At 40.1% G+C, this 12949-nt stretch overlaps 2 protein-coding genes across 4 annotated transcripts in view; both read right to left on the bottom strand.

Moving 5' to 3' along the window:
- Positions 1–3613, bottom strand: part of mmut (methylmalonyl CoA mutase) — a 34342-nt gene extending 30729 nt beyond the window's left edge. For all 3 annotated transcript variants that reach the window (XM_055635550.1, XM_055635549.1, XM_055635548.1), the window contains exon 1: positions 3169–3613. In XM_055635550.1, the coding sequence (XP_055491525.1) occupies positions 3169–3541 (373 nt within the window). In that variant the 5' untranslated portion in view covers positions 3542–3613. The remainder of the gene's footprint in view (positions 1–3168) is intronic.
- Positions 3614–10214: 6601 nt separating this feature from the next.
- rhag (Rh associated glycoprotein) overlaps positions 10215–12949 on the bottom strand; it is a 33958-nt gene continuing 31223 nt past the window's right edge. The window contains exons 9-10 of the mRNA XM_055635547.1: positions 12494–12567; positions 10215–11281 (exon numbers count right to left, since the gene is read on the bottom strand). Coding sequence (XP_055491522.1) covers positions 11204–11281; positions 12494–12567 — 152 coding nt within the window. The 3' untranslated portion in view covers positions 10215–11203. The remainder of the gene's footprint in view (positions 11282–12493; positions 12568–12949) is intronic.

Raw genomic sequence — 12949 nt, 5'->3', positions numbered from 1 at the left:
TAAAACATTTGCTGGACCATTGCGTCGCTGGAGAGAACTTAAACACGACTAAAAACGCCTTCAACGCCACAGATCGCAATGTCATAGAAACATAGGTAGAAACATAGAAAATAGGTGCAGGAGGCCGCCATTCGGCCCTTCGAGCCAGCACCGCCATTCATTGTGATCATGGCTGATCGTCCCCAATCAATAACCAGTGCCTGCCTTCTCCCCATATCCCTTGATTACACCAGCCCCTAGAGCTCTATCTGACTCTCTTAAATCCATCCAGTGATTTGGCCTCCACTGCCCTCTGTGGCAGGGAATTCCACAAATTCACAACTCTCTGGGTGAAAAAGTTTTTTCTTACCTCAGTTTTAAATGGCCTCCCCTTTATTCTAAGACTGTGGCCCCTGGTTCTGCACTCACCCAACATTGGGAAAATTTTTCCTGCATCTAGCTTGTCCAGTCCTTTTATAATTTTATACGTTTCTATAAGAACCCCCTCATCCTTCTAAACTTCAGTGAATACAAGCCTAGTCTTTTCAATCTTTCCTCATATGACAGTCCCGCCAGCCCAGGGATCAATCTCGTGAACCTACGCTGCACTGCCTCAATCACAAGGATGTCCTTCCTCAAATTAGGAGACCAAAACTGTACACAATACTCCAGACCTTACCAGAGCCCTATACAACTGCAGAAGAACCTCTCTACTGCTATACTGAAATCCTCTTGTTATGAAGGCCGACATACCATTAGCTTTCTTCACTGCCTGCTGTAACTGCACTCCAACTTTCAGTGACTGGTGTACAAGAACGCCCAGGTCTCGCTGCACCTCCTCCTTGCCTAACCTAACCTCATTGAATAATAATCTGCCCCCTTGTTTTTGCCACCAAAGTGGATAACCTCACATTTATCTATATTGTACTGCATCTGCCACATATCTGCCCACTCACTCAAACTGTCCAGGTCACCCTGCAACCTCCTAACGGCTGTGATTGTGAGCAAAATCATGGCGACAGCCACAATCCGATCTCTGTATCATAATCCACAAACATCCACTCTCAAGATAATCAAATTCATTATTTTTTGCACAATCATGTCATAAGAACATCTAAATTACCTATATTCTGTGTTATTGTCCATTGTATTAGTATAACATATTTTCATTACATTATTGGATTTTCAAAGAGCTTTAGCATAATAGTTTTATGAATAAAGCAAAACATGTGTAGGTAAGGAACACGTAGTATGTCTAAAGAAGGGTCTCAACCAGAAAAGTCACCCATTTCTTCTCTCCAGAGATGCTGCCTGTCCCGCTGAGTTACTCCAGCTCTTTGTGTCTATCCTAAATAGTATAGTGGAACAGGTAGTCCCGCTGAGTTACTCCAGCATTTTGTGTCCATCTTTGGTCTAAACAAGCACCTGCAGTTCCTTCCTATTACACATTTAGTGTTGCTTAGTATTGCTTCTATGCACACAGGTCCTATAATCCTTATGCTTGGCAAGGTCTATCCATGTCAGCAAGGAGTAATAATCAGAATATTTTATGGGTATGTGTGTTGAACCTAAGGATGCATCAGACATACACCAAGAATCACTGAATTAAAAGGTAAATAGTGGGACTAAATATCAAATCTGTTAAGGATATTCATGACACCTGATTTTGAAGATGGTTGGCAAATGGGAGTTCCTGTAGCCCTTGGTGGAAAGAGCACAAGTGGAGCAGATGAAGGAATTGAGACTAGGTGATAAATTCTTTGCAAGAGGTAGGGTGGGAGGAAGTGCAGTTCAGATAACTGTGGGAGTCAGCAGATTTATATATATCAGTCGACAGTCTGCCCCCTTGTGATGGGGACAGAGAGATGAAGAAAGGGGAGAGAGGTGCCAGAGATAGTTCAGGTGAATTTAGGTCTAGGGTGGAAGTTAGTGGTGAAGTTAATGATATCAATGAGTTCTGCGCGAGTGCACGAGGCAGTCCCGATGCTGTCATCGACATAGCAGAGAAAGAATTGGACATTGGTGCCAGAGTATACACGAAACAAGGACTGTCCGATGTAACCGGAAAAAAGGCAGGCATCGATGGGGCCCATGCAAGTGTCCATGGCTAGGCAGATTAATTTGGCAGGCACAGATGAAATTAAATGTAATAACGAGGAACTGCAGATGCTGGTTTATATCAAAGATGAAATTACACTTTGTTTTTGCATAATAATGGGCATGGATGATAGTCTTGGGCAAAGACCTTATAGCAGATCTGCTCTAAGATCTTTGGTTTTGGGCAGTCTTGGGCAACCATGGAAAGTGAAAATAAACTGTAAAGCTTTGGAAACTAGGAGTGCAATATTTCCAGCGGGTGTGCCCTTTAAAGTCATATTTCGATGAAGTTGTATTTGTTCGCCTGCCCCACACCTCCTCCGCATCCCCACCACCAAAACCACTCTGCGTCCCGCCCCATGACAATTTACTTGACAATTTAGGGACTGCACATTGACGTAGCTGCTACCTCACAGCACCAGAGACCCTGATGGATCCTGGCCTCGGGTGGCTGTCTGTGTGAAGTTTATATTTTCTCCTTCTGATTTCCTCTAGATGGGCCAGTTTCCTGGATAATGTGCAGATTTGTAAGTGGGCTCCGTAAATTGCCCCCCTGCGTGTATGGAGTGGATAACATCGAAAATAGTGTGTAAACAAGGAGTTGCAAATGCTAGTTTACAACAAAAAAAACCCCCAATATGCTGGAATAACTCAGCAGGTCAGGCAGTACCTCTTTCCCTCAATAACTGCATATAATGTGCGAACCCTGAATTTGAAGTAACAGCTATGAAGAAAAACATTTAAAATAATGTTATTTTCATTTTTTTTTTGAAGACACAATATGCTGGATAACTCAGTGAGTCAGGCAGCATCTCTGGAGAACACTGATAAGTAACGTCTCTGAAGAAGAGCCCGAATTACCCCAGTACTTTGCGTATTTTTTTCAAAACTAGTGTGAGGACGATCGATGGTCGGGGAGCACTCGGTGGACCGAGGGGCCTGTTTCCATGCTGTACCTTTAAACTAACTGACAGCAACATTTACTCCGAGGATAGACACAAAACGCTGGAGTAACTCAGCGCGACAGGCAGCATCTCTGGAGAAAAGGAATAGGTGACGTTTCGTGTCGAGACCCTGGTATTGACAGCTGACCTTTGATGTTATTCCGGTAAAACCTGTTGCTCTCCTCCACCGTGCTGAAGCCCGCGTACTGCCGGATGGTCCAGGGCCTGTAGGTGTACATGGTGGGGTAGGGGCCCCGGGTGTAGGGCCACACGCCCGGCAGTTCTTCGGGAAGATCCTCCGTGTCCCGCTTGGTATATACCGGTTTTATGGCGATGCCTTCGGGCGTTCTCCATATTAGATCCTCGGCTTTCTTCCCCTTCAGCTGTTTCTCGGCCAGAGCGGCCCACTCCGGGTGCAAGGAGTGTTGTCGCCGCCGGCACAGCGCCTCCCCGCACGTTGTCACGGCGCTGGGCCACAGCCTGAAGCAGTTGCCGAGGGGACGGAGCGGCGGCCGCAACATGGCGGTCGGTGACGGGTAACAAGCGGCAGGACTGCGGGCCGGCGGGCGGGCCGGTGGGATAAGGTGAAGTGAGGGCCCGAGTGATGGCGCCGCCCACCAAGCCGCTCCTCCTCACGATGCCGCCCACTAGCGGGCGGGAGCACTGAGTGTCAAGGACAAAGTGTCCCTGGCCGCTGGAGTGGGAGAACAGTCAGTCACATTGCTATAGCTATTGCATTGCACAAGTCAAGTAATTCATTGACATATGCACCCTAAAGTGAACAATAAAGTAGCAATGTTACAAAATTTTGAGATTTTAAAAATCAAGTCTGCAATTTATCCCATCAGACAAAGCATAAAAAGAAGTTTAATTTGTCATCTAATTCACTTTGATATCTTCAGTATTAAAAAAGTTATGGCCATTTTCATACTCGGAAATTAGCATCTTGTTCCCTGTTGCTTTTCCATTGACAAAAGGTGTGATCGAGGACAGTCAAATGGCCATAACTTTCTTAAAAATTAAGATAACTAAAATAAATGTTCAGTTATTATAGATTGAAGCATGCTGAAACAAATATGAAACAATCTTACTTAGATGACTTGAAATGAATGCATATAATTAGTTAACCTAATTGTAGCTAATTACAAAATTCAATTACTAGATCTAAACATCTATCAATTTCTTAAGAATTAACATTTTTAAATAGCCTAAGTGTCCAAATAACATTCACACAAGAATTCACAATATAACATAATTTTTAAATATTGTCATGGATTTATAGGCCAAATGGAAGGAATTTAATGTTTAATACCTGTAAATTAATGGCCATTTAAATCAAATTGCCTGTGGGTTTTTCTGGAACGCGACCATTTGGAATGTTGCGGTTTGCAGTGCCTTAGATCCCCATATCTGCATGAAAAACACTGCCGGTTGGTATGGGGACTAAAACACCGTTTTGCAACTTAAAATGTGAACTAAAGGTATCTTAAGGACCACTTTTATACATAAAAATAAACCGCTTTCTTTTACCTGTCACCTACATGAAATCCGTCCCCGTTGTCAGCGTTGACGGCTTTAGAAGCTGATGTTAAAATTACTCTAGCGCTAAACAAGTCGGGCTATTAAAAAAAAAATAGACAGAACGGCCGTCGGAACGATTCTTCAGCAAAAGCTTGCACTCCAACCAAATATATTCCAGGACGAGGTAAGAAAAAAAAACACGTTTTAACCCCGCCCCCCCAAAGGCGCTAAAATAGCGCACACACACGGCCAGTGGCAGAATTGCAGCTCCACTGAAGGTAAGTATTGTAACATACCTAAATAAAGATCCTACTCAGTCTGAAGAAGGGTCACAACCCGAAACGTCACCAAGCGCAGACTCGGCGATCGTTTCACTGAACACCTCTGCTCAGTCCTTTTTTAAAATTTTCAAAATAGGCTTAATTCTCGTAATAAATATATACAATACATGAACCGTGCGAAAAATTCATCCAACATTTTCGGAGGCTATACAAAACATTCAATACTGTTTACATACATTGCTCAAATTTCACAAATTTATCCCCCACCCTTTGCCACGCATGTGACCCACTGGTGTGGAATCTCTTCCCTTATTTTGAGGGGCATCTCCACCCACACCCTGCCCCAGCAGGGGAAGGACTCTAGACTGTGGTCCTCCCCCACCGAGCCTTGGCGTTGGTTGCACCAAGCTTCAGTGCATCACTCAGCACGTACTCCTGCAGTCTGCAGCGGGCCAGTCTTAACCTACCTGATCTCCCGGTGGCTCAGCACTTCAACTCCCCCTTCCATTCCCAATATGACCTTTCTGTCTTGGGCCTCCTCCATTGTCAGAGTGAGGCCCAGCGCAAATTGGAGGAACAACACCTCATATTTTGCTTGGGTATTCTACATCCCACCGGTATGAACATTGACATCTCTAATTTTAGATAGCCCTTGCTTTGTCCCCCCCCTTGCCCTCCCCCTTCTCAGTTCTCCCAGAGTCCCACTGTCTCCACCTACTTCCTTTCTTTTTCCCGCCCTTCCCCCACATCAGTCTGAAGCAAAGATCTTATAGCGAACCCTATAATCACGCACAAAAAGTCCCCCCCTGTCAATCACCCTGCGAGTCTGGTCGGTTCCGGTTACTACAAAATCTACTCAAACACTGTTTGTGAGCCATTTAAAAAGAAATGATTTAAAAAACATTAAAAAAGACAATTACCAGAATCAAATTTTATTCTTGACAAGAAGTTTGAACTGACAGATTTATGAATCTGACCCACACAAACTGTTGCCCCGCAACATTGATTACAGTGCGAGTCGGGTCGGGTTAGGTAGGCTCAGGTTGCTAAAATGGGCGTGGAAAATGGCCATGATCCCCTCCATAGCGTACTACACGTCAGTCCATTGCATTTAGCAGGAGTAGCCTATCTTGCTTCGCTATAAGATCTTTGATCTGAAGAATGGTCTCGACCTGAACGTTGTCTATTCCTTCTCTCCATAGATGCTGCCTCACCTGCTGAGTTTCTCCAGCATTTTTTGTTTACATTCGATTTTTCCAGCATTTGCAGTTCCTTCTAAAGCACATCACCCATTCCTTCACTCCAGAGATGCTGCCTGTCCTGCTGAGTTACTCCAGCATTTGTGTCTATCAATGTACCTGTCTAAATGTTTCTTAAACATTGCAATAGTCCCTACCTCAACTATCACCTCTGGCACCTCGTTCTATAAACCCACCAACTTTTTCCTGTCGCTTACCTCGACGGAGATGTGATTTTTCTCCGTCTCGCATCTCCGTCTCCCCTGCTGCCTAACAACGTGGAGTTAGCGGCCTTTCCTGGAGACCGGCCCGCCATGGACTTTAACAACGGGAGCTGCGATCCTTTGCAGAGGATTATGGAGAGCTCCAACTGCGGGGCCTGTGGACTTTAACACCGTGAAGCCAGTCTCCAGTAAGAAGAGGCCGACTCGGGAGCTCCATGTTCCATTCCGTCCCGACGCCGGAGTTTCAATCATCCCGACAAGAGGGCTTCGGACATTGGACCGTCGGCAGCGGCACTGCGGAGGGTTCAAAGGCCCTGCCCATGGGTGAACAAAGGAGGAAGATAACTTTATTACCTTCCATCACAGTGAGGAATGTGGATTCCGCTGTGGTGGATGTTTATATTAAATTTCATTTTATGTGTCTGTGTGTCTTGTTGCTTTTTACTTAGTATGGTAACTCAAATTTTACTGTACCTTAATTGGTACACGTGACAATTAAATTGAATCTTGAATCTTGAATCCTCCTCCCACACTCCACAGACGTACAGGTTTATAGGTTAATTGGCTTGCTAAAATTGTACAATTGTTCCTAGTGTTTGTAGAAAATAGTGTTAATGTGCGGGGATCACTGGTTGGCGCAGACCCGGTGGACCGAAGGGCCTGTTTCCACATTGTATCTCTAAATTCCAAACTAAACTCTAAAATAAATAAAAAAGTGCAAAACAAAACAAAAGCCCGAAGCCCCTAATGCAACCAAAACAGTTTGTTCAACAGTTCAAGTTGCAACATGACTTCCTGACTCTTACACTAAATACTCCAATCAATGAAAGCAAGCAAGCCACACATCTTCTTTAGCAATCTATCTACATGCGATGCTACTTTCACAGAGCTATGGAGATGAATGCCAATATCCCTCTGTACCACAATGGTGTTAAGGGTCTTGCCATTAACTGTATACATTCCCCTTACATTTGACACACCTCACATTTGCTTGGATTAACCTGCACCTACCATTTCTCCACCCTTGTTTGTAAGTGATCTGTATCACGCTGTATGCTTTGACATCTTTCTTCACTGTATGTTACTCCACCAATTTCTGCGTTGTCTTCAAATCTATAAACCAATTATTAACTGATTATTGTCCAAATCATTCATATATATCACAAACATCAGAGGCCTCAGTCTTTGTGGAATACAAATGGTTCCCTGCCAGAATGACACACTTCCACCATTACCCTCCTGAGTTCTGTGCATTAGCTAGTTCTCTGTCCAAACTGCCAAGTTGCCATGGATCCCATGCATTTTAATATTCTGGATCAGCCTACCAGCGGGACCTTGTCAAATGTTTTTACTAAATCCATGTAGACAACAAACATAGCCATCAGTCACCCTCTAGATAATTTGGACATGATCATTTTTTTTCAGATTCTAGTCTACAATTGTAATGTGCTGAATGTTCTCCTGTGCTTTATGCAATTAATTTATTGGATATATTCCATGGTTTTACATGATAATATTTGAGCATTATCTCTGCAGTGATTTATGTACAAAAATTTGCAGGCTATTAATAACTATTATTCTGTAAATAACTGTTATGAAATACTTATCATTTACCCATATAACCATATAACAATTACAGCACGGAAACAGGCCATCTCGGCCCTTCAAGTCTGTGCCGAACACTTATTTTCCCCTAGTCCCATCTACCTGTACTCAGACCATAACCCTCCATTCCTTTCCCGTCCATATACATATCCAATTTATTTTTAAATGATAAAATCGAAACTGCCTCCCCACCACTTCCACTGGAAGCTCATTCCATACAGCTACCACTCTCTGAGTAAAGAAGTTCCCCCTCATGTTACCCCTAAACTTCTGTCCCTTAATTTTCAAGTAATGTCCTCTTGTTTGAATCTTCCCTACTCTCAATGGGAAAAGCTTATCCACGTCAACTCTGTCTATCCCTCTCATCATTTTAATATATTCATTATTTATCATAACATAAATATACAGAAACTGTAAGAATTAGCTGGTAAAAACTTATCCCGAAAACTAGAATACACACCAATTACTTACATAGATACATTTGCAATTCTTTTTTTTTTAACGCACTCTTTATTCTATTAAACATAAAGTACAGATTACATTGAAGTTCTTTTCTCAAGCTTTCCACATACATTTGTTATTAATATTGTAAATGGCTTTTGCGGGCTCAATGTTTACATAATAATTTGATGCAAGCATTTGTTTAACTTGAACATCGTGTAAAAATCTAGATTTACAAGATGCATAAGATGCACAGAATATTAAATACACAGTTCTATAGCCCCAGTATTCCCTCTAGTTTTATCCCTCCTCCACCCAAGTCGCACTAGCTTCTCATTTTCACCCTACAAAGAGCTAACAATGGCCTGTTTCCTTTATCATCGTCACTTTTTTTCATATCTTTCATTCATTGTTCTTTATCTCTCAACATCACCATCTATTTATCTCGTTCCCCTTATCCCTAACCAGGTGAAGAAGGGTCTCGACATGAAACGTCACCCATTCCTTCTCTCCAGAGATGCTGCCCGCTGAGTTACTCCAGCTTTTTGTGTCTATCTTCTGTATTGTAAATGTCTTGTAGCATGTTACACTAGAAAATCAAACTTAATATTTGAGGATAGACACAAAAAGCTGGAGTAACTCAGCGGGACAGGCAGCATCTCTGGCGAGAAGGAATGGGTGACGTTTCGGCTCAAGACCCTGCTTCAGAATATATTCTATATTCAAATATAGAATATTTGAGGATCCATTTGTAGAATTTATGTTTGAATTTTAGAATTTAATCACCAATAAACAAATATTCTCATACAACGTGTAGCACCACATGGTGCATTTTGCCAGATATATATACATATTTTCAACTCTTCATCTCTGAACATCGACATAAAGATTATTTTGTGAATGTTTTGCATTGCATGAACAAAAGAGATTGCATAGTATGCAAAGTATCATTACTATTGAGAGATTAGTAAAGCTTATTTTTTCCATAATAAGAGGTTCTGTCTAGTGATATTCTTCTCAATTTCAGTATCATGCATCCGTTTAAATCTCTGCATGATCTCATCCTTGTCTTTTCTCAGACAATCTCTTCTGGTTTTCGATCCTTAGAGAACATGTTTCTATTTACAAATATAAACCCTGAAATTCCCTCCCTAAACTGCTCTGTAATCTCCCTTAACTGCTCCCTCCTATCATATTTCAGCCTTAGAAGATATTTCAGAAAACTTCTCTCTCCTATCCCAGGTCGTAACTATTCCTAACTCTGATATATAGTTTGAGTTTGGTTTCAATTTTGAATCATATTGCACTCTTCTGAATTAACTTGAGGAAAATGTACTATGTTGAAAATGCCATTCAGGTAAATTTTGTTCTTGTACAGACCTCGTATAAAATGTTTGTGTCAACGCAATGATCTCTGTCATTCTGTGCTGTTAAAAGATTTTAATCCTCCTAACACACACCTTCTTCCCAGAAAATATCTAATTGTGACCTGGATAAACCCATGATCACCCATAACTCCACAATTGAACTCATCCTAAAATGCCTCATGACCCTTGCCCTCATCATGATCCTAACATGGCTGTTATTAACATTCATTTGTGGGAACTGAATATTTGCCTTGAACTCTCTACCATTAGAAATAGATAGTGGGAAATACAAATGGGCTAGAGAAATGGAAAGCACATGTCTAACAAAATTGGCAATTAACAATTAAACAAAGAAAATTGCGAGGTAAGAATTTAAACACAAGAGGAACAATTTCCCTGTTGACGGCACACTTGAATCTTAACTCCAATGAAAAGAATTAATACTATTGCTCACCCAATTTTTTTCTCGCTGATTCTCTGACTTTTAGCCCTTTTTTATTGTATTGTCAAAATGTAGTTATTTGAATTTTCTTTTATTTTGAAATGATTGATTCATGGAGGAAAGTTTATAAAAACCAGGAACTCTTCAACACCTTGTGAAAGATGCTATTCTTTATGTGTGAATCACGTGAGTAAGGTTTGGCAAGATGTTATACCGTGAGATAAATCACATCCATTTCTATCTTTACAGCATGATCTTTGTCCACTGATCAGGAAGCAGAACCCATGTGATTTATGTTTTCCTTGCTAATTTATGTTTGTATGTCTAATGAGCAATATGTAAAAGGAGAATATTTGGAAATTCACACACTGCTTTTCATATGCTTAGGTCATCTTGAATAATGGAGATACAATAATTTTTTTGTGCTAAATACCTATTATGTAAGTCAGTCAACGTATATACAGTTAAGTCCCTGAGACATTAATAATGTGTATAACCATTTGCTCTTTGTTGTTGGTTTTAATTACATTATTAATTCAGTCTAGAACTTGGAGAGCTCTCCTACATTTAAAAAAAAAGATAACTATAGAGACTTTTGTTTCTGCTTGAGTGCTGGGCAATACCTGCAGTAACTCAACACTCCCTCAGTAGCTAAGGTCTAAGATTATACTCTTAGGTCTTGTATTGGTGCAGTATGCAATCATCTGAAGGCGCGTATCATTGCAACTCTATCCCAAAAAGGAGAATAATGTCAAGCAAAAGAAGCAATATCCTAGCAGTTTAAGAAAGATATCGGCAAAAATAATTATAAAATATGAATTTATGAATAAAAAAAGGTGTTTTGTTCCAACACTCAAATCGGGTACTTTGTTTGAATACTTTTAAATGAAGATCTTTATGAAAAAAGGAAGACTGAAATTAAAAATTCTGACGTTATTTGTGGATTTTTGTTACTCAATTACATTTTCAATGCAAGATAAAATATGTTGAATTCAAATTAAGTACGCCTCGCAATGTTGGGTTGTTTTGGAATGTTGATATGTTCCTTCAAAACTCAAGCTGGATCATGCTACAGGATTACTCTGGTGTTTTCCATGTTCTGATGAAAGAAGCTCATTGTGCTCATTTTCACTGTCTGGCACCTAAGAATAAACAGAAGATTGATAACATTGAAAACAAAACGTTAAAAAGTTGAATCATGTATGTGCTTTGAAACATCTGTGTGCTGTTGACATAACTCTGCTAATACTAGTGTTGTAAGGCCAGCAAATTTTCAATTATTGTAATTACTCCTTAGAACCAGCATCAGAATTTCTCCAGATCTCCCATTTAATCTGCAAATCCTGAAGGTCCTTACAGTGATTCACCACCACTCCACGGATTGACCTTTTTTGCATTGTTACGTTATGCTTTAATGCATGAAGTATAAATAAACTTCTCCATAAAGTTAGTGTCAGGTCAATGACTCTTTGATCAAACAGTGCCCATCATAAATACTCTGATCCATAGAATGGATTTTTCAAATGTACAATTTAATTCCTCAGATGATATATGAGTTTCAAACTTAATCTCTGGTGTGTGTAATAATCTTTACATTGTACTTGTTCAAAAGTATAAAGCATATGAGATTAAAGTGAGCTTATTCTATCCTGCTTTGTTATTTGTCAGAATTCTCAATGTGACTAACTGCTCAGCTAGCTGAGTAACAACACACGTGTTGTAGGAATCTCCTTGAACTTTCATCTGATCAGGAAGGGCATTCAACTTCATGTAGTTGGCAAGGCCATTGTGGTGATCTTTGTCCAAACATGTCACAGCGCTGTTCACCACAATATCCAGGCCAACAATTTCAGTCCTGGGCTGAAAGATTATTGTCTATATCGATAATTTCATTTCAGAGATGTTTCCCAACCTGCTGAATGTTTTCATGAATTTTCGGTCTTTAATTCAGATTTCCAACAATTACATTAAAAAAAAAAGTTAATTTATTTCTGAAATCAAACAACTGATGGATATTTTATTTTTAAATACTTAGATTATGTCGCATTGAAATGCATCATCGTGGGCATAGCAGATCTCATTATGCTAAAGCAAAAGTAGACAAAAATGCTGGAGAAACTCAGCGGGAGCCAGCATCTATGGAGTGAAGGGAATAGGCAACTTTTCGGGTCGAGACCCTTCTTCAGCTTTGAGATTCAATACCCAAGAAGTGTGGGATAAATTTCAAAATGAGAAGAGATTAAAAACAAAATAGTGCCTCCTTTCTATGTATGGATGTGTATAAGCAGTGAATATACATGAGAAAGATGATCCCACTATTCTAAATTTTCTTCGAAAATATTACATTTTTATACCTCCCAATAAATTTGATCATCAAAACAATTTTGGTCTGGTGGCTGTCCCCAAACTGGAATGCGAAGAATGAAACCTGTGAAAAGAGGAAATGATTTGTTCAACATGATCTTTGTGTAATAGTTACCTTTACCATTAGAATTGTTATTTGTCTATGTAGCAAGTAGGAAAATCTCATCATAGGATAGTTCAACTATTTCTTACCCTGCCATAATGACAATTCCAAATTAATTAAAATTTGTTCTGGAATAATATTTTGTCAGATGTATAGTCATTATGATCCTTATGATTGAAGCTAATACTACAATAAATATTTATCAACAGCAGAATGGCTTGTTTTTAAATTCATCTAAGATTCTTAAAAAAATCTGTGTATATTCTCATTCTAAGCAGTTCTCAGTAGCAACATACATTTATTAACTCCATTCAAAAATAGTTACTTAACAATTTATTTCTTA

Source organism: Leucoraja erinacea, chromosome 5 (assembly GCF_028641065.1).
Source record: "Leucoraja erinacea ecotype New England chromosome 5, Leri_hhj_1, whole genome shotgun sequence".
Lineage (NCBI taxonomy): Eukaryota > Metazoa > Chordata > Chondrichthyes > Rajiformes > Rajidae > Leucoraja > Leucoraja erinaceus.
Note: the sequence above shows the minus strand (reverse complement) of the source record. Positions and strands in the feature narration are given on the sequence as shown.